At 38.4% G+C, this 23,204-nt stretch overlaps 1 protein-coding gene across 1 annotated transcript in view; it reads right to left on the reverse strand.

The window, feature by feature from the left end:
• Positions 1-240: 240 nt before the first annotated feature.
• igsf11 (immunoglobulin superfamily member 11) overlaps positions 241-23,204 on the reverse strand; it is a 102,647-nt gene continuing 79,683 nt past the window's right edge. Inside the window, exons 3-9 of the mRNA XM_014999291.2 lie at positions 17,188-17,351; positions 16,877-16,885; positions 6,457-6,664; positions 6,013-6,168; positions 4,390-4,512; positions 2,836-2,983; positions 241-1,150 (exon numbers count right to left, since the gene is read on the reverse strand). Coding sequence (XP_014854777.1) covers positions 568-1,150; positions 2,836-2,983; positions 4,390-4,512; positions 6,013-6,168; positions 6,457-6,664; positions 16,877-16,885; positions 17,188-17,351 — 1,391 coding nt within the window. The 3' untranslated portion in view covers positions 241-567. The remainder of the gene's footprint in view (positions 1,151-2,835; positions 2,984-4,389; positions 4,513-6,012; positions 6,169-6,456; positions 6,665-16,876; positions 16,886-17,187; positions 17,352-23,204) is intronic.

The raw sequence follows: 23,204 nt of genomic DNA on the forward strand, positions 1-23,204 counted from the left end.
CTGATTAACTTAAAGGACACATGCATTATACTGTGGGATTCAAAGCTTACTTCTGCTTGACCATGCAAACTGACACGCTAAAAACAAAAACAAAAAAATGTCAAAATGGTTTGGGTCAATAACAAAACCCAAAACAAAACAAAATACACAATCATAACAATAATCCAGCCCTGAAGAAGATCCAGAATTCTGTGATTTTCAGGATTTTGAACTCCAGCCTTGTGAAATCATCGAGGGGTTTGGGGGGGGGGGGGGGGGGAATCAATCCCACTGTTTTCACCAGCAGAAAATCCATAAAAATAGCACAAACAAAAAGGAACTGAAAAAATAGCATTATGTCCATCAAAGAATTGGCATCAATTAAACTCTGCACTGTAAAACCCAAGCTTTTTTTTATTTTTTTATTTTATTTTAGTTTGTGGTTAAAAAAAAGTCTTTACTGAAAGACACAACTGTAAAGGGTTGTGGACTGCTTCAGCCCATATTCAGTCAGTTTTTCTGATCACATCTCAACTATTCCAACCAAACACTCTTTTAGTCTTGTTAGCAGAGTCAAAAATCAGGTTTTCAAACAAGTGAACCTGCTCTGCTCTGGGCGGGCACCATGACCGGCACTGCCCCCATCCGCTCCAGCGTCGCCTGGCTAACAGCATAAGAGTGCGTGTGGTGCCCGTGTGCGGATGTCACCGCTGGTTTGAGGCTCACGGTGCCGTTGCTGCGCACCATGGCGGGTGGGGATGGGGCAGAGTTTGTTGTGACTACCAGAGTCTTGGGTGGCGAGAGCATGTGGCCGCCATTGGCAAAACATGTCGTTGTGGTTGTTGCCGTGGTGGGCGGTGGGTGGCGGGACAGAGGGGTGGAGCCTGGAGCTGTGACCGCTGTTTCACGGACCTGTGTAGCGTTTTGAGGTTGTCCGTGACTGTGGGCTCCGTGAGGTCCATGTGCAGTCGCAGTCGGAGCAGCTGTAAAGGTCTGACGAGTGTCTCCGTTGTAGCGCGTGTAGGAGTTGGTGTCGTAGTTGGTTTTAGGGTTGTGCCAGTAGCGACTGTTGTACGTGTTTGTAGAAGTCAGTGTGTCGTTCTCTGAGGACGAGGCATCTGCATGGAAAGCCTTTACTGACGATGACCGCTTAGGAGGTAAGTCATCTTCTCTGTTGAGAGGAAGCATGTAAGCATGCCCAGTCAAGTTGGGATATCATCTACATTTATGAATAAAAAAATAAAAAAATCTATGTATTTAACAGAGAACTTGATTTAGTTGGTGTGTATTGTCCCATTTAAAAAAAAGAAAGAAACTGAACCAAACTCCTTAAAACTAGTTGCATTTCTCCAAGACAGTAACAGAAAATCCAATTTAATAAATGCTTCAGTAATCCTAAAAATATTACTTTTCACATTCAGTAATTTTACAAAAATAAATTGTTTTATGTTTATGTTACAGACGAATTGTGGTTGTTGGTATTCAACCTCTAGTTAACAATTTGACCTTTCTCTGAAATAAAATGTTAAAAACCTTTATTGGTAGTTTTGCAGATCGAGGGAGTTCATCTTTTCCTCATTCTTCATTACAAAAGAACTCAAGCTCAGTCCGACTGGGAGGAGAATGTCTGAACAGAACATTTTAAGTTTTGCCACAGAATCTTTTCCACAACTTTACTCCTGACCAGTCAGACCAGTTAGCGATGCTGGTTCACTAATGTTCTCTGAGGCCGTTACAGAACAGCTGCATTTATACTGAGATTGAATCATACACAGTTAAACTCCACATATTGTCCTGAAGGCAATTAATTACAAGGGATGACATTTAGTAAGTTATGTACTTTTTAATAGTTATTAGACTCTAATATATATATATATATATATATATATATATATATATATATATATATATATATATATATATATATATATATATATATATATATATATATATATATATATATATATATATATATATATATATATATATATATATATATATATATATATATATATATATATATATATATATATATATAATTAGAGGTTTTTGGAATCTGTTGAGTTTATTATGTTTCAACATGTAGCTTAAGCAATAAAATACAACTGTAAAAATGTCAAAACACCAATAAAGATTAACTTTAAAAGACAATACTGGCTCTTGACTATTACTTTCATTTACCTAAATTCAGGCCACATTTAGGATTAAATACGTTCATTTATTCTACTGAGGAGCTGCAGGGTCGGAACCTGAGTCTAGCTGAGCTCAGAATCAGGCAGATGTGTTCAGAGACAGACAAAACTCCTGAAATCTGAATTATCTTCCAAATTATTCTAGGAATAATTACAGTCGGAAACTGCAGCCCCGGGTAAACAACTGACAGAGATTTACGGACGGCCTGAAAAGACAAATTAGCCTGTAATGATGAAATAAGTTGCTGCTAGGAGATTCAATAAAAGGTGAGCGCCCCGAACCTGAAATCCAATTTACTGGCTTGGGTTTACTGAGAAAAGGCTTTGTGATGTCTGTGTGAACACAGAGTATGCTCATCTGCAAGAGCATGACATCCACAATTTCTCTTTTTTTTTTTTTAAGGTAAGGCTAAGGATGCATTTGTCTGAAACAAAACCTGTATGACTAAAACAGACACTTGAAAAAAAAAATTGTCAAGAACAAAACAAAAATTTTGACTTTAAAAATACCTTTGTTTTTGCAAAAATGCAAAGATTAAAACAAGTTAATCTATCTCTACAAGGAAGACATAAACAAGTTCTTCCAATAATCACATTACATTTTTCCTAAATCTACATTAAACCATATAAATGCAAATAGTAGTGAATGAAATCTGAACCAGACCTGATCTCATTAGGAATCTCCTCTTCCTCATATCTGTTCTTGTTCTTCCAGTAAAACAGTGTGACCACAACTAGCAGTGAACAGATGATGACAGCAAGGATTCCTGTAGCGATGGTTCCTGCAATCAGACCTACACTCTGCGGCTGGGCTGCAGGGTAAAGAGACAGACAGGAGGGGAGGCTCTGAAGTATAAGGGTAGACCAATACTAAACATATTAGTGTTTTGACTCAAAGTTAAATGTTCTAAAATTACAATAAGTGTGCTATTATACACATATAGATGGTATTCAGCCCCATCTAATCTATACTTTGTTAAAAACAACTTATGATACAGCTTCCATAAACACAGGACTTTACACTAATATTTCCTCCATTTCTTTGGAAAGTAGCTTTTCATATCGCACCAAACAGTCCCAAAAGAGTTTAGGTTTGGATTTCGGCCGAGCCATTCGATCACAAGACTATGCTTTGATCTAAACCAAATGTAGCGCTGGCTGTCCAGCTGCAAGGAAACCTCCACTATAATCTAAGGTCTTTTTCTTCCACTACATCTCTGTTTTTAGCTCTATTATTATAATATAATAGAAATCTCCTTTATTCTAGTTGTGCTATCAAAACATGAAAAGCAGCAAGGTGGAGTCTGTAAGTCGGCTTGTAGATAATCACCACAGGACGTTTTCTGACACATTAAAATGAATTTGACCAAAGCATCCACATATGAGCTGTCACGTACATGGCATTTTTTTTCTTCTTAGCGCTATTAGTCCTCCACTGAACAGTTTATTTATGTGCTGCTCTGTAATGGTCTGACATAAAATCCTAATAAAATATATTGACGTGTGTAATTGCAATGTGAAAAAATGTGAATTGCTGTTAGCAAGTGCAAACTGACTGCACTCATTAAAAAAATGTGTTTAGTTTCTAATTGTGTGGTTCTTTACATTGTCCAGGGAGCGACTGATTGGCAAATAAAGCAGTGACATTTGTTTTCAGTAACTATACAAAATCCTCTGTTAAAAGTTAATAAATAACTACTAAGGTCAAAGAAATGTGACAAAAGCAGCCAGAAAAAAGAAAGACAGAAAGACTGACAGATCCTATAGAACTCGTTCCCTGTGACCTACAGCAGCCTTTGTTTTTTTATCTGTTGGTGTCAAAAGTGTCGAGTGCTGATGTGTGCAAGATGTTCTGTCTGCTGCTTCTTTTTTGCTTGCAATGCAAATCTGTTTTCGTCTGATCCGACATGTGTCGCTCAAAGTGATATGTGACTTTATTCCCAATTGTCATTGCTGCCCTATCTGACAAATCGCGTCAACTCGTGAAAATATGAGTTTACTTACTGAATACATTAGATTCCTTATATAAAAGTATAACCGTGCTTTAAAAAGAGCGTTCTGTATACGTATCTAAATAAAGGATAACAATAATGAACTGCAAACAAAACCAAGTTAGTTGCCAAACTCAACATTATTAGAAATGTTGTCGTATTTTAAAATGCTTACTCTTTTCACAATAGCAATAGCTTCTGTTTGATGCTATATGCAGTTTACTTACGTGCCACAACCTCCAGATTTAGCACACATGTGCTCTTGCCAATGGCATTGCTGGAAGTGCACTGGTAAAACCCTGAGGTGCTTGTGCTGATATTTCTCAAGGTGACGGTGCCCTGCATCTGGTCTGAAGGGACATACACAGAGCCGCAATGTTATTAAAGTGATTGTAATGAGAAAAACACCCTTTTCTGTTAACATATAGTGATTCATTCAAATTAAGTATACCACTTTACATGCAAAATACAGGAATGTTCTGCTCACAACCTATAGAGGGAGCCATTTACCTGGTAATACAAAATGTGAATTATGCCGTGCAGCTAAACAGTAAGACTCCTGGTACTGTGTGACAAATGATGAATGGTTTGATGTGCATGATAAGAGTCACATATCTGTACACTACTGGAATTATATACCGTGTGGGATTAGCATCCTAATGTTCATCATGACATTTTGTACGTTTGTACTACGTACAGTCTCCCCACAGTGCTGCAAAGTGTGAAGAATCTCATTTTACTTTGAGTGAGACGTAAACAGCAAAAGCCTACAAAAAGGAAACACACTTTGAAGCTCAGTGCCAGTCAGAGGTTTCCATACATTTTCAACATAATTTCTGTAGGCATCAAGTTCTGGCCTCATTCTGGCTGAATATTTGATCACTATCAAACATGGTAGGGCTCATTAAATTTGGTCGGCTTCCTGCTGTGTTCTGCTGGGTGAGGCCATTCAGAAAAATATATACATTACAGAATCAAATTTGTTGTGTGTCTTGGGTGAATGTCCTGTTTGAATACCTGGCTGTGTCCAAGTTCTACCCATATTTCCATTTGGTCCAAATTTTCTTTTTATTTCTTTTTTTTCAATATTTTACACACATTGTGAAGTGCAACCAAATCGGTTGTTGCAAAAAAGGTCCTCAGCATGTTGGTGTTCTGTGCTTAATATTGACAGCTGTCTGCATGAGACAATCCAGTTTCACAAACTATTTGAGGATAAAATTAAACAGTTGTTTGTTGTATAATAGACCGAAAAGGAAAAAAAAAATCTAATGCATCTGACATTATATTAACAAAATAGGTGATGTTTTGTTTTGTTTGTTCAAAAATGGTTTCATCTGAGTGACCTAAGAAAATTATTGTTATTGCGTTATTGTCACAGTAGTCTGTTCTCTGGGTTTGATGTAATCCCAGGGCAGAAGACCTCTGCTAACCAGTAGCGTACAGGCATGTGCATCTTTTTCTGGAATACAAACTTGGAAAAGACAGGATAGTCCACTGTACTTGTTCTAACTGATGCTGAAAACCACCCAAATAACACTTTTTAGAGATAAGTGTTGGCAGAGATGGCAGTCAGCATGAAGTAAGAAAGTAAACACACAAACTCCAGCACAAATTCACTTGTGGAAATCAATCAATCAACCCGTCCATACATCCATTCATTCATTCATCCAAACATCCATCCACTCATCCCCCCTCAGCGGGATTAGAGGTGCAGTTTGGGCCCGGCACAGATAACAGGTGGCACTGATGAAGGGTCTGGGTTCTGGTCAGAGCTCCTCTGCGTGTGTGAGATTTACCAGCAAAGGTGGGGCAAAGGGGAACTCCGACGGCCAGCTTGTTTGTAATACCTTGCATGGCGTTGTGTGGTAGCTTGGGCAGCGCGTCAAGCTTCTCCCAGGAGTAAGACGGCGTGGGAATGCCTTCCTCTGAACTGCAGAACAGCATGATGTCGCTGCCTACATCCAGCGTTCCCTGGATTCGACATGCTGGCACTGAGGGGGGCACTAGCAGATGGGAAGAGTGGGTGGTGTCGCGTTAACCACTTAACAAAGCAAAAATAATGTTTTTTTTGTTTTTTTTTCCCTCATTGCTCATCTGCTCATTGCAGAGGAAATTGCGTCGTTAAAAAAAGCTGAAGAATCTCAATAAACAAAGATGGTTTATGGCTGCTGTTCTGCAATCATTTTATGAGTGGAACAGATTTAACCCACTATTCAGAAATATAGGAGAGAGTTCTTGCATTCAGTAATTCGCTTAAAATAGACATGCTGTGGTGATGTGAAGTTAGTTACCCAACACCGTGAGCCCAATGACTCCGATGTTACGTCCCCCTCCGTCGGGAAAGTTGTTCACCAGGCACTGGTACGTCCCAGTGTCAGACAGCTGGGTGTTGTTGATGAAGATGGAGGCACTTGTGCTTGGCATGGTGGCCACAAAGCCCACACGACCCTTGAGGTGGTTGGGTAGGGTGAACACCTGGCCGTTCTGGTAAATTATCACCTGTGTTGGGAATTCACAGCGACAGAATGGAACAGGCAAAAGATGTTGAAGTCAAAGACAGGGAGTGGATGGAAGAAGGGAAAGCATATTGGACATTGGTGGGTGTGGAAAGGGAAAGAAAAAAAAAGAACAATTTGTCAACATTTTGTGGATTTTTGTACAGTAAAAAAAAGACTTGGGGCAGTGCAATCAAAAAATATTCACCTCCATTCAGATTTCTCGTTTTTGCCTTTTCGTCACGTCTAAATGTTTTAGATTATCAAACAAATGTAGCATCAGACAAAGATAATTTGATTATAATTATATTTTCAAACAGAGTTACTTTTGCATTTGCTCATGCTACTTGTCTAACTTTAATTTTTACTTGATTATAAATATTTAAGTGTGACAGAAAAGCAAAAATAGAAAAAATCTGCCAGGGGGAAAAACAAAGCACTGTTACAGAAATAAAAGTGGGTGTTTCAAGAGTCACAAGAATCCTGTGAAAGTTGTTTTCTACCAATTTTTTGAGCTGATTCATTACACATCTCTCACACTAGAGGGGGACGTATTTCTATGGCCAGGATGAAAACAGAAAGCACACAGACTAAATAAGGAGTAAGAACTGACTTACTTATCTACGACAAACAAGCAAACAGACCAACAAAAATCCTTTTATTTGTGAGTGGTCTTTTTCTGGCTTAGATGATTGACTTTGGGGGAAAGGGCACGCACTAAAAGTATGCTTTCATGACACTGTAAGGCTCTTCAGATGAAAGCATTCCCTAAATGGAATGCATAATTGAAAACATTTTATTTTGGAAACATCTAAACTACAAAGATGATGATTTCAAGAGTAGAAATAATGGAAGTTTCCTGGACACGAGATGGAATCCAGTGAGAAATTCCTACAAAACCTCATCCTGGAAAGCCAAGCCTTTTTTTTCTAAGTCCCTTGGTGACCACTAATAGCGGTCACAGTGCCAATACACTGCACCAGCTGAGACTGCACACTTTCAGGTGGAGTTAGTCGTCCCTCGGCTCCAAAACTGAAGAGCAGTGACCGATCACCAAATGCCTCAAGCTTGGGTTCAAACTGATCACTTGTGAGACCGGACAACATGTAAAGCAGCTCTCACCCTCAGCTGGGCCCACACAAAAGATGAAGGACCCCCGCAAACGCTTGTGTGCAGAACCGTGACAGTCGGGCGCACACGCTGCCTTGCACGAGACACAAGCGTGCACACATGGAGGGGGAAATCAGAGGGGCTATTCACTTTGCTGAAAAGACTCCTCATTGAACTGTTCAAAGACCCAGGCAGGAAACAACCAGCACCAGTGTGTTCCACTGTGAACGTACACGAGTGTGTGTGTGTGTGTTAGCGGTATAACGACAGTTCTGATGAAAGTGTGGGTGTGTGTATGTGACTGTGTCCTCCACCGCTGCCTAACGATTGTAAATTGCGTGGCTGCAATTTCCTGAGTGCTGCGCGTTCGCTTTGTCCTCTTATGTGCAGATGAATAGGCAGCTCCTCCGCTGTGATGAGAGCCTGTAACTGCATCTCTTTCTGCTCATGTGTTTCGGTGGAGATTCATTTACTAACAAGAAGTGCATCCCTATTGGGTTGCTGGTCTGATGTGTCTGGCACAGTAATAATACTCCTTTATCTAGTTATTGTGTGATTTTTTTAATTTTTTTTATTGTCTGTCACTGGACTATTTTCCTGTCTTTCCAGAGGTTTCTGTTTCCTGTGGGTTTTCTTTTTTGGTACCCACTCTAAGAGTTGACTTGTAGTGTTGCTTGTCTCTGATGGCCTCATAATATAACCTGGACCAAGTGTGATCCGCTCATTTGGCCTCACATGCCACATTATGCCTTTATGTGTTAACTGATCTGATGGGATCAGCTTTTAATGTGCCATATTTAACCCATTTATCTACTTTTTGTCTGTCTGATGAGTTGATCCTGTCTGCTCTAAATGTATGTATAAGCCACCTCATTCGATCGCGTGACCCGGTTGGCTTTGTGGCGCTTCGCTGACAGAAAAGAGGCCATGGCCAGCGTTCAGATGGCAGGCGGCCCTAAGAACTCTAGCTGGACTAGCTGGATGCCCCACTGCTGGCCCAGCGGTAAACCCCTGTTTCATCCTTTCTCTCCGAAAAATCCTGCACACAGATGCAGGACGAGCATCTGTGCTCGTTGCCCTACTTCACAAGTTTTCCCTTGCCTCCGCGACCCACAACTGGAAGCACACACACAAAAAAAAAATCTTCAAATATTCTCTGTCACTGTACCAATTGCATGATCATATCCTTCTTCCAACTGACCCCATAAGGACCCCTTTGGCAGCAGACATGAAGAATCCTGCCACGTTCTCAGTAAAGCCTGAATAAATCTCTAAGCCCCCCCCTTCCATAGCTCCTTTAATTTACTGACTAAACACTGACACTGTTATCTCCTTCTATCCTGTGAAACATCCTGAACAATATGGACTCATTTACCCAATGATTACCATCCCATTGCTAAATGCCATCCAGAACACATTCTAAAATAATAACATGGTTGTGCCTGTCATTTTTCCAAAGCATCATTGGTACAGATTAGGGTAGGGTTAGGGTTAGGGTTAGGTGCAGTCCATGCACACCTTCATTGTGCTATTTGTATTAAAGATGTTTTATTTTAATCCACTTTTGGTCTGTCTTGCCAATACTGGAATAAATGGTACACTTTTTATTTCAATGCATGTTTAGAGACAGAGTTTAGTGGAAAATTAGATAAATACCTTTGACTGAAAAATAAACAAACTTCTGCAGAGTAATTGCAATGTGATATTCTGTCTGGAATGTGGTAAGTAGGTTTGATTGTTACAAATACTTTTTTCTTTGAACTACACCTAAAGAACAAAAAAGGCCATTACATTTCCATATAATATTTCAGTTTGTCCCATTACAAGATTTCTATTTAAATAAGACCTTATGTGCCAGACCAACCCTGCATAACATTAATACTGATGCTTGCAAAATTAGAAATCTGAAAATTGTGTAATGCATTTTATATTCAACAATTAGAGTTGGACGTTTATTGGGTGTTTATTTCTACCATCAAAAGAATAAAGCGTTTGCTGATTCTACCAGATAAAATAGCTAAAACTCAGTTAGTTTGGTTAGAAGAGTGCTTGTGAACATTTAAAAGTCTTGTCTCATAGTGAATTGTATTTGAGTCAAGACCTTGGTACACTTTGAATATTTTATACTGAAGGTACTAAATGCTTCCATGGTAGATTTTTGTTGTACTTCCACCAAAATCTCAAGTCTTTTGTAATATCCAACAGGTTTACTTACATGGTATAAGCCCCATTGATTTCCACATCTGATCATCGTCTCCACAGATCCCAAAAGCATGATACTGCTATCACAAATTTTATTGAAAGGGTTGTGCGTTCTTTCCCTGAAAACCTTTCCCCCCCCTCAACTTTCTCCCGTTCAGTATGAAAGCAGCACAGAAGGCTCCTGGTCTCCTATGACCAGTGTACCTCCTCCTTTATGTTTGTGCTGCTACCAACAACAACAAACTCCAACCAGGACTTCTAATGGATTTATTTAAACAAAAGCACGTAAGCTTTTGTTGAAAGAAAAGAGAATGCAAAATATTAAAGACCATCACCCAAAACACACAAAATTTAGCATTGGAAAGGAAACTGTCAACATATATGAGTTTCTATTAAAGACGTTCCAAATGTAATCTCATGCAACAGTGGAGATGATCACACCACGTTCTCAAAAGGGCAATGTAGACTACATGAATATGCAGTAAGTTTTTTTGTTTTTGTTTCCATGACTACAGTCCAGTTCTGTGCTTCCAGGCTCTACAGAATTTTATGGGTGACATTTGAGTTACTTGGAGAGGAAGTCCAGAGAATTCCAGTCTGAACAAGGAGGCGATGAACTGAAACTTGTGAGCTTGATTGCTTTGAGGAGAGGTGAAGGAGTCACCTTTACACTTTAACATATTTGCTGACAGAGCAATATGTATAGAGAAAAATACTATTAACCAGGTTGAATCAATGATCTAGGCTTGTGTAGGGATTGTAAGTTTTGACCCCTATGGAAACAACTTAAGATTCCCATTAAAAACACAAATCACACCTATCCAGCAGAAAACAGTCACTAATCATGCATACATTATTTTTCCCTCATCGATAAAAAGCATTAACATTTACAATCTGAGCTAGATCCAATGATGATATTTCGGCTGGTTGAGCATAGAGAAGCTGAATCAATGGCCTGTGACTGCTTGTTTTGCTTCTATTCATGCAAAAATTTTGTGCTTACAACTTAAAATAAACAAAAGAGAAAGAAAGGGGTTTTTGTTCAATTTTTTTGATTGAAGAAACAAAACTCTTTTCTCCACATTCTGAGGTCAAGGGAATGGATCATCTATTTAAGCCACCCTGAGGTAGATTTGCTGGGATCAATGTGATTATCCAAAAGTCCACGGCAAACATTCTCAAAAACTGATTAACATAATTTCTGCATCAAGAATTCCCACTGGCCTGAATTTCACTAGAGATAAATTCCATGCATAAATATTTACTTACTAGTAACTAAACCAAGAAACACAGAAATTTGGACAATGATCCTGAAAAGGCCATAATAAATTAGAGAGACAAAAACAGCTTCAAAATTTCTGTCTGAGGCGCCAAAAATGCATTTAAACATTTGCTATTTGATCTATTTCCATTAATGAAACAGAAACATTCAGTTCCTGTCTTAGTCTTTTTAGTTGTCTTAGTTCAACACAGCAGCTCTGATACACAATAGCAAATATGGCTGTTACATCAAACTCTTTGTTCTGCTTTGCTTGCACCTATAAGCCACAATCCACTCAGCTTGTATGCAACATAATAAAGAGTGCTGTGATGTGAAGGCATGCACTTAATAGAAACACAGAGACTTGCTAAGGAAAGTTGTACCATGGAAACTGGTTTTAGATCCTAAATGATTCAGCTCCCATTTGTGACCTAAAGTTTCTCCTCTATAGCCAACACAACTTCTGCAGACTTTGTTTGCACCATCAGCACAATATGTTGCATGTGCACAGACTGGGCTTTTTTATTACAATTGTGTCATTTGTCACACCATACAGCCTTATGGTTTTCATGATTTTCTAAAATGGCAATGTATTTGCAGGGTTAGAAGAGGAGCACCTGGTCAAAATGTCAGACGATTTGAAGTTGTTTTTTATTTTATTTTATTTATTTTTTTTCTCAGACAGTATTAATTTATATTTGTGAAATCTGACTGTCCAATGTGGACATGATAAGGAGAGGATAAATTGGTGAAGCAGCCAAAGGGTCAATTGTACCAACAGAGCAGCTGCAGAAAAACACAGCTAAGGTGAGGGAATCTCTTACAGCCAGTTTTTGACATGCCACAAATCATGTCTTTATGGAGGAATGGCAAGGAGAAAGCTCCGGTTGAAAGACACCCTTATGAAACCTCATTAAATCAGAAGCAACATAAGGTTCAGGTGAGAGTAACATTCAGCCTGCATGCAAAATGGCATGTGTGGAGGATTGCTAACTGCAAACAAAGACACCATTGCCAAAGGAAATCTTTTGGGAAAGCTTTTTTCATCAGGTAACCTGAACTATTTTGCAGAAATATGAATGGAGCTAAATACAATGTAATCCTGAAAGAATTCAAACAACTCTAAACATACATACACAGATTGTTCAGGTTGTTTTTGAGGAAAGCATGCTTGTGTGCTAGTAGGGCACAGTCAATGTCCAGGCTAATCATCAATTGAGAATCTGTGCCAAGACTTCAAAATGTATGTTCACAAACATTGGCATAGAGTCTATTAAGCTATTCTGCAATAATGTGGCAGAGATAAACATCAAAACCTACAAGCTGTAATTACAGGCTAAGGTGTTTTTTTTTTGTTTGTTTTTTTTTTCCCCCAGAGGACTGATTTGTGGTCTTTGAGTCCAAATGCATTTTCAGAATTCTTTAATAAAAAAAGGTTTCCAAATCATATTTTTTCCTGCCACAAAACTTTGTGTTGGTCTATCACTTAAAATGCAAACAAAACACACTGCAGTCAGTCATTATAAAATGATAAATTGTGGGAAAACTTCAAGGGATTTGCATACTTGTAAAGGACAAGACGCAACAATAATTTTAGCTGTGCATGTGTATTTGGATAGCAGGGTTTATCTGGATTATCTATCACCTGGCTTTTCGGGGGAAAGAGGTCAGGACATTTGATCACAGTGCAGCAACAGAACGACGGACAGATTACAAACACAAACAACACACAAACATTCAAACACCCAAACACAGGTACACTCCACAGATTCACATGCCAGCACGTTGTAATCCACCGCTCAGCCTGTCAGTTAATCAGACCAGATAAACAGGATACAACCAATGCAAGGCTTAGGTTTAGACTGTTCCAGATTTAGGAAGAGGAACTTCACATGGAGTCCTCTTCAGGTCCAAAACGTAGGAAAATACAACAAATGATCAACCACGCATGTATATTTATCCATTATTATAAATTTGACATGCTCAAAGCCAAGAGTCCTCTTAAATACTAGAAAGAATGATGTGAATTTAGATCAAAAACAAACAAAACAAATATTAGATTACATTACAATGGTGAAATTTGAATACAATGCACAAGACAGATATTGTGAAAGTGGTATTATTACTTCCTTTCCAATGAGAAAAAAATAAATGTTCATATTTGTCAGCAAACATGACAGCATGCAACATTTGAAAGCACCACTCGTAGAAGTCAATTCAACAGAAATCACCGCTTCAAATTATCCCACAAAAGCAACAGTCTTCATGTTAGTCTTCAAAGTTTAAAGCAATCACAGTGGAATGGACTCATGGTGAACCGCATAGTTTATGGAGCTGATGTGTAATGGATAAATATGACATGAGTGCAGGAGGTGTATTAAGGTTACGCAGGATTTCTCTGATCTTATAAAATACAAATTTCAATGCGCTGTCAATTGAAAAGCCACGTTACAATTCCGTTAAGGAGGTAGATTAGACGGATAAGGCCACGTCTGCCATTTTAAGACAAAGACAAAATGTAAGAAAGAACATATTTTAGATCACATTTTCGTTTTTTTGTGTTTTACAGTAACAGTGAGTCATTTACAACAGATCTATCTGAACATGGCACTCAAGTTTAAGCATGCAGAGCCCTGAGTGTACTTGCTAAAGTGCAAATGCGGCTTGTGCAAGAGTTCTGTTCAGTAATTGTTAATGGCTTTTAGCATCAAATATAATCAGTCATGACACTCTCTCGACTTCCAAAATGACCTTGTACTTGTACTCTTCAGTATGTTCTGTCACCTCACATGGCACTTTTATGTCATCACACACATTTAAGGCTGCTCATATATTTCATGCAGACACCAAATGTTTGCTTCTTTTAATGTGTGATTGCACCGACTGGATGCCGCGGTATACGTGTGAGTGTGCATGTAAAAGGCACACACTTGATGTAATCGTTTTTTTCTTACTGTCTGTGATAAAATCAGGTGGAACAATTGCTGTTCTGTTTTGGCTCAGTTAAGATTAAAAAAGCAATGTTCAGGAAAATTATAAAGATAACGTTAAGAAGTTTCTTGTCACAAACTTAAAAGTTGATCTATTTCAAAAATAATATTCATTTGGGAAAATCCAGAAGACAACATAATTGTTTTCTAAGCTTGAGGTTGGTCAATTCCCAACAGTTGAGTTAAATGAAGGCCCACCCTTCAGTGTATTTCAAAGCCAGTGATTTGAAGTCAAGTGTAATGACAGTTGCTATTAAAGTAGCTACCTGCAGGGGGCACTCTGCGATCAGAATGACTATAAAAAACGAAACAGAATAAGTTCTGAAATGAACAGCTAGCTAAAGCTAGCATGAAGAGCAATTTTTGATATTTTATTTTTAGAGGAACAAGAATATAACAAAAGGAGGCACAGCCTGACCTGTCATCATGACAAGTAAGATGGTAACAATGAGAAAAGAAACTACCAATCAATTTGACTATTTGACTATTCAAGAAATGTGCTTTCTGCATTATTTCAACAATTTTAAGGTCAAAATTGCTGAATTGTAAAGGAAAAGAGAGGACCCAACTTGTCAGCCGGACAGTATGTGACTTAAAAGGTTTATTGTAAAGCTCTTTTGCATGATATGTCAATCATATCAATCATGTTCTGGCAATAGAACAATCTGTATCATATGACCACAAGTTTAGTCAGTAGGCCAGGTTGTCTTTCCTGTGTCTTCTAAACAAAATTTTGCTTAGGGTGAGTATATGAGCATCTACAATGGTTTTGGACCAGCAGCTTGTTCAAAGCAATTCTGAGTGTATGTGTGTGTATATCTATGCCAGTATCTGTGTGTGTGTGTGTTTGTGTCTGTGTGGTGAGAACAGCTGCTTTACAGAGCCTGTCGTGGGCGTGAGTTAATTAGTGCAGAAGATGATTGTGTTATTTGGGCGGCCGACCAGCACCGGGGTTCAAAGTGAAGGGAGGCAGGTGAGCTTGTACGGCCTGCAGCTGCATGTTAAGCAACTCAAATGGAATCAGAGAAAGGCCCGCGAGGGGGAGGAAACACTGAGTGAGAGAGAAGCAAGTAAGCAAAGGTGAGAAAAGCAAAATACTGAGAAGAGCTATAGGAGGGAGAGGGGAAGATGATATACCGAATTAGAAATAATACATGCAACTACTCCTGGTCAGGTGCAAAATATGAAAAAAAGCAAAAAAATAAATAAATAAATATGCTTAATTCAAAGTTACACAGACATATGGTTCACAAGGACCTGTGCCAACCTCAGGGTAACTATTTCTATCAACGGTCTCTGGGATTAAAAATAATCAACAAACACAATTTTTGGAAAAGTTAATATGTTTTCTAAATTGTCATCAAACCTTTGATAAATAATTTAGCATAATGTCCCCTGACTTATGTTCCATTTAGAAAACCTGGAAACTTTTCTTACAACAAAGCCTGACAATGACTACTGCACAGCTGTCAGATGCACCGAAAAGAGAAGAGTCGTGTGTTTGTTTTATCAATGTCCATTAGCCCCATTTTTAAGCACAATTTACATTGTGGCTTAGTGACATACTGGCTGTATTCAAAAAATCCTGTTGCCTATTGGAACTGCAGTTACTCTAGTAACAAACAGCAATTAGCAGCAAATGCAGGTGGTCATGACAAAGCCAAAGACATAACAGTAAGTGGAACAAAGTGTCCTGGTCAAATTTAACTTTTTGCCTTGTAGGCAAAATGCTACTTATATCAGGGAACTAACACTAAGCCCACCATCCCGTCTAAGACGCCTGGTGGTGGCAGTATCATATTTTGAAGAAAGCCTTTTAGAGCCTTTTAGAGCCTGAAAAGACTTGAGAATGGGGCAGAAGTTGACCTGCAGAAAAGAATCCTAGCCATTAAGCCACAAGTACAATTTAAAGGGTTATGTCAAATAGTCAAAACTAAGTTCATGCTTAGAAAAGAATGACTAATGTATCAAAGCATTAGAATCCATGATATGAGTTAAAAACCGATAATCAAAGACACTATCCAGTGAACAAGAGAAAAATTCAGCACTCAATGCAAATTCATGCAACATTTTTTTAGATTGTGTTTGATTAAAAGTTTTGAAAACCATGTATTATTTTTCTTGCACTTCACCATTTTGCAATTCTTGTTTAAGTTGGTATATTACATAAAACCGTTTTGAGGTTTTTGGTTGCAAGATGAACATTTTGAAAAAGTTTAAGGTTTATTTGTATTTTTTTTCTGGGTGCTTTTGCACAAGTTGGACCATTTGCTGTGTTCTTTGTTGTTCTGCTCCCATTTTCTGTTGAGACGGTTGCATCATGCAATTTGACAGTAGTTCAGTGGAGACAATAAATGTTTTCCCTTTCTACAGTGTGCCACAAATGTACACACATACACATAAAAACAGTGTTGTTGTTTTGGCATTTGGACCAAATAGGTGGAGAGCTTTGAATACAGCCAAGGCTTTGCCCTGATCGTCACCATAACCCTAAGTAATGTTGGAAGTACGGATCCAAATTTTATGACTTGAATTATGTACAATTATAGCATGTGGGCAGGAGATAAGAAGTCTCTGTATCATGTGTGATAAACCAAATGTTCTCTTTGCGCTGTATCTGAGCAAACATATAAGCAAATCAAGTCTTGTATACCTGCTTCGACTGCAACGTTGAGGGAGAAAGAACAATGATCATCCGCATGATACATGTGTGATAATATTGGGTTAAGGAAGAACTTAAATGTCTGCATTTCTCTTTACAGTGCACTGCTGCACAGATGAGTAGAACACTATTACACCCATCGTGACAAAACTGCATTCATAGCAGGACTCTGACCGCTATGTTCAAACATTAACACTTTATGTTCCAACACTTCTATAAGTCTGACCTTTTGATACAAACCCACTGAAAGGCTGGGGGTGTAGGTTTCTTTTATTTTCAATGAATGGATGTGTCATTGGTACCTGTTCTGGCAGGTTAGCGTTGGACAGCGGGATCACCATCCAGATTATGTTGAGGTTGGTGAGGGCAGCGCTGGTGGTAAAGGAGCAGGGCAGGATGGCCGTCTGGCCCCGAGCCACCTGGATGCTGCTCTGGGACACAGTCACTTCCAGGGCCCGGACACACACTGCAGGAATAAATAGGAGGATGTGAGTGTCTCGGTTCAGAGTAAATGAACGTAGAAGCAACGGGGCAAGAAGTTAAACAAAAGAATGTGGGTTAAATTTATGGCAACCTTCATGAGTACGGGCACAGCACATAATTGGTTTAAATCAGTCGATGCTCCTTTGAAGTATAAGTCACTTTGAAACATTAAACTTTTTATGGGAGTAGGTCGGTTGATGTGTAAAAGCACTTAATCACACCCGAAATAAACTTGTAGAAGATGTGTGTACAATTACAGCTTTAATCACCACTGTTGTTTGAACCAGAAGCAGTTCAGTCCAAATAGTGAAAAACTGTTTCTCTATAAAATGTTTTAAATCATTATCCCACGTGCATAATCACAGCAAAAGAACAATGCCTTTTCCCAGCACATAGTCCCACCAAGTATAGTCCCTTCCATAAAATACTGTGGACAACATAATAACATAATTTTTCCATTCACACAATAGCAAATGCATAACTATGTATCTTTTCTACTGCCTCATATCTTATTTGCAAGACTATTTGTAGTATTTTATTACAGCCATTTCTTCACTAATTAAGAGAAACCGATATCTATCTTATTTTTGTGATAATGCTCTCTTGTCTTTCCCGTTTTAAACAGTGGCCAATAGAAATAGACCTTAATATCACATCCTGGTAATCTCTTATGAGTAACAGAAAGTAATTGAATAATAAATAATTGCTCAGACACTGTGACCACATTAAAAAGTAGAGAAAGTATGAAATGAAAACCATTCTTCAGTTGCATTTACTTTATAGGAATTTTTAGTGCTACTAACAATGATGGCAAGCGGATTATTTTATTATTAAAAAATATATATATATATTTCTTAATGTGAGCTTTTATTGCAGTTAATAAATGTAACTAATTTAAACTATTGAGATGTTTTTTCTTACGCATTTAATGGATATTTGTCATGGACACAAGTAATAGTGGAGGTAGCTAAATGAAAACAGAACTGTCATACAAAATATACTTCTGTTCTATGTGATCATACATTTAAAATATGCAGAAGAAACGTCATGTTTGTTATTCATTCTAGACCTGATTCGGGATTTTACCTTTTCTTTTAGGTGGTGGCTGGCTGGAGCATGTTCCAGTCAGCTACTGCATGACACGGAACAACCCGGACAAGCCAAGAGCATGCATGCGTTTCATATTTTAAAAGAAAAACAAAAATCAATGTTTACCCTTGCTGCACGTGTTTTCTTATTGATGCCTAACGTATACAGAAAAACAAACATGATGTGTTGGAGAACAAAGTGTCTCTTTTGTAATTCTCTCAGCAGAACAAAGACGTCTACGCTGAACTGTGGAGGATCACATGAAATATGGAACAGCTACATGAGGAAAGACGATAGGTTGTCTCCTGAGTTCCTCGTATTTATCATCTATTTAAGACTGTTTCCTTCTTGAATCAAAATCACCACTTATTGTTTTGTGGATCAAAAGAGGTTTGTCCTTTCTAACCAAGATGCTCAGAGGAAGCTCCACATCTGTACTCGGCTGAGAGTCTTAAAAGGAGCCATGAAGACAAATCTGTGCATGCTGCATCTATTCTTAGACTGGCTAAAGACATTATAAACAAAATTAAGTTACATCAACCCCGCAAGCATGCATCCATGTCCAAAAATCCAGATGGGAAGTAATCTTATCTAAACATGGCGAGGGGGATGATGCACTGATATGATTACCAATAATTGATCATGTCCTGTGAATGGTCCCTGTTAGTGATACTGTAAGATGATGATCCCACCACAAGTCAATCACAAAACCACTGGATTGTGTTCAACATTCATGCATTGCAATTTGCAGAATTATTTAGCCCGTTTATGGGGAATTTGAAGCTTAAGAACATTTTTAACAGATTTTGAATGCTGTTGGCCTGTTCTCGCTGATGTACTGCCTGTTGATCCCTGCTTGCCTGTCTGCCTGAAACCTCCAGGACTTCCTACGCCTTCCTTCTGTTGGCAGACATCACAAGCCCTGCAGCTTCACTGATGGGCCAAGGGGAGATAGGCTGCTGGGCTCTGTTTTGGTTCATGGGAGACATGCTCATGAAGAAGACTTCCTATGAATTATGCAGCCAATTTCACTTAGAGGCATTATATTCCCCTGTAATGCCAATATATATCATTCAGCAGCCTGATTCTCCTCTTTAGTTCATTCGCACAACGTATGAAGTGAGACGTGAACTCCTCAGGTTGTCTGCATCACTTCATCGCTAATGAGGCCCCATTACCTGTCGTGACATGCACAACGTGAGGGCGTCATTATAAATGCAATAAATGACTTTGGCCACTGAACTCATCTGATCTTCTTATCCTCTGTGCGCAGTGTTCACTTCATACTCTGAATCATTCTGTGCTCTCACTCTGAGATTAACAGCAACAAGGAAGAAGTTTATATTAAAAATTAAAAGCTTAAAAGACTTTCCCAATAAGTTTGAAAAATTACAATACAAAGCGTTATAAATCAAGACAGAAAGCCATGAAGAAAAAGAAAGATTCAAGAGAAGTAAAGATAGAAGGAGCATCTCGTCATCTCTAAGCCTCCTCCAAGGCTGCAGTCTCTCAAGCCCACAACAGCTGGAGGGCTCATTTCAAAACACTGGATTAGAAAACCTCTAAGCTCCCACGACCAAGGAATGACACACACACATATATATTAAAAAAAAAAAGAATCACAAACAAGTGAACACACAGTGTTCATGCACTGCATACACTGTGCCTTTTGAACTCAAAAATATGCACATGAATTGCTACCCACTGCCATGTGCGCACGTCCAAACTCATTGGTCCATGTCATTGGCGGCATGTACGGTGGTCCTTCAGGGACACATCTAAGAGAGAGAAAGCAGCAAAAATTGCCTGGCATTGCCTCATTATTGTGAACACTTCTGTCAAAGCTTCTTTCCAGTTCTTCTCCTCTATGCTTGAAGCATGCCTGGTGCACAGCTGCTCCACCAGAATCCATCCATAAAAACGCAGATAGGCGAAAGATGAAGGGTGAGGCATTCATTCCCAAAATGGCCTCTTACACTGACATACATGTTAGGTATGAGGTGGTATGAGATTCTCACATTATGATAATCTTGAGTAAAAAATACTAATGTTTCATTCTATTTACACAAACATTGCATATTACATATGGTTTTGTAATATTATTCCTGCTTGTATTAAATTATGTTTTGACTAGCGTATGAATAATAATGTTATCTATAACAGTTGTCATTATTTTAATCTAATATATAGACTTAAGCAAAAATGTGGCACTTTTAGTTGTCAAAATAGCTAGAAAAGGTCTATATGAATTGACTTCATTTAACAGTTGAATTCACCAGCAGTATTCAGCAGCTAGTAGTACATACGTTGTGTTGAGGCATCGATGTGTCAAGTTCTGCTATGCAACACAGTCAGGAAAGCCGTGTAAATGAATAAAGTGAAGAATAACTATATGCCCTACATAAATAATTATAATGACTTATAAACTTGGGTGCAACATTTTTCATATTCCTGAAAAAATGTGAATTTAAAATGATTTTCCTTCAACAAATACTGGATGGAAATGACACAGGCATCTCTCAAAAGACAATGTAAAAGCATGATCTCATTTAAAGAAAAAAAAAAAACATTTATCTGCATATATACTATTTTTAGTTTTGTAAAAATAAATATACATAGCATGTCGAAAATTATTCATTCATTTCTGAATGATCAACGATTCAAAGGATTTGTGCAGTCAAAGTTTTCCTCTAGTTGATGACCAGCTTTTCACATATTTTCTATAAATTGGTCACTCCATAAGACAATTGTTTTGTGAAGCATGAAAAAAAACTAAATGCAAGTGTTGGGAATCTTCATTTGCTTTTTTTTTATTTTTTTTTATACTATGTCCTCAGGGGTTGGGTTTACCACTTTATTCCTCTGCACAGACCAACGTGCATAAAGGACATCTTGCTGTCTATCTCAGTAGTTTTACCAACCAATCCTTCCAAATGATCCTTAAACAGTCAAGCTTCAGTCTTTCTCTGATTGTAGCTCTGAGCTGCCCTGAAGGGGGTGTGCACCAACCTGACTAGAAGTCATCTTAAAAGAACTAATTCCAAATACTGACCTTATGTGGCCCACAGTAATGCACCGTATCCAGGAGACAGGGTAAAGCTACACTTTTTTAATAGAACATCTGTTCAGAATGAGATGGAAATATGTGAAATGAGAGAGTATGAGAGAAAGTGCTATATTTTAAGAGGGGAGGATGAGAGGCAATACCTGTAGTGCATGTGTAGATCATGTGTAGCTCAGTTAAAAAAACAAAAAAAAAACAGCTTTTTTTCCTTCTTTTGGAATACAAACATCAAAACTACTGCTGAGTAATGTATGAGAAATACACACACCTCGGAGAGATGAATGCGAACCCACTTCTTCAGTCAGGGTAAGGTGGAGCCCTGATATGGAGTACTGATGTGTCTGCTCTCTCCCTCACTTACACACACATATATACATGCATTCACAGAAAATCTCTGAACTGTAAGTCATTTGCATTATGCATTTTTATATTCATATGGCCTTTTTTTATTCACAGGCTTCACTTTCATTTCTGTTTCAAACAGATGCCCCTGATGTTGAGATGGGATGCGATGAGCCTCTGGCACAACTTAACTGGCAGGCGAAGACACACACACGCACACACACACACACACACACACACACATACACCCACACCCAGAAATATGTGCACATAAATAAGTGAGAAGATTGATGACGGTGCAAAGACAAGGACTAAAGAAAGACAATACTTTAATACATATTTAAAAGTGGCATGGATGAAATATGTCATCTTTGTAAGCTGTTGTAATATCCAATATCTATATTTTTTATCATAGACCTTGAACTTCCACCCAAAAACCACAATTCTGAGCTGACTTTAAGTATTAATTCTCTGTACCAGTGTGTATTACCAGTGCTTAGCCACATTTGGCCTTGTACATTTTCAAAGGTATCTATATTTCCTGATTTGCTTCTTTGGACCCACACAAACTCTTTGATTGTCCTAATTCTATAACTTCCACATTAGAAATTAATCTCCCGGAAGATCAAAAGCCAAAGAATCAAAACCATGAAATTAGCCACAGTCATGATCATATCTACTTATGGCTTCATGTGCTCCCACACCTGTGTCATCATTACAAACAAAGCTTTGTGTCCTGTTGTCCTGCGAAGGACCCTAGGGCTTCTTGATGACTTTCAGTTCTTGTAGAAGCGGACCCTACCCTGTTGCCCCTGCCCACGAGGCACCATGATGAACCAACAAGCGAGAGAAAACATTCCTGTGAAACTCAGGTGGTGTGATTGTGTACCCAGCTGCCGGATGGCAACTCATCGGGCACTAGAGTCAAAGCGTTGCAGCGGCAAAAATGTGTTCACAAACACAACTCCAACTGATAGTCCGTACTGCAAAGAGATCTAATTTTTGTAAAAGCAATGCTACGTAATAGAGTTTGATTTTTTTTTTACTTTATTTTGAAACCAGGACACTAAATCTGCCACAGATAAAACAAGAAAATCAATTTTTGTAAAAAGAAAAAGATACAAAAAACTGGGGCGAATCTCTAACAGGGTTTTCGCAGTGACTTAAAGGGGCATTGTTGTGCCACATTGTGCCATTTTATAGCACCATCAAGTAACTATGTTAACTTCAGTTGTTATAAGAATGTTGCATATATCAAACTAAACTTAAGAAACTTGACTTAAGCAATTTAACACCTTAAAATTGGGTCTGTGTCTTTTTAAGAAGATTCTGCTTTTTCCA

The sequence above is a fragment of the Poecilia mexicana genome, unplaced genomic scaffold (genome assembly GCF_051168715.1).
Source record: "Poecilia mexicana isolate PSO_F unplaced genomic scaffold, ASM5116871v1 scaffold_13, whole genome shotgun sequence".
In the NCBI taxonomy this organism is placed as follows: domain Eukaryota; kingdom Metazoa; phylum Chordata; class Actinopteri; order Cyprinodontiformes; family Poeciliidae; genus Poecilia; species Poecilia mexicana.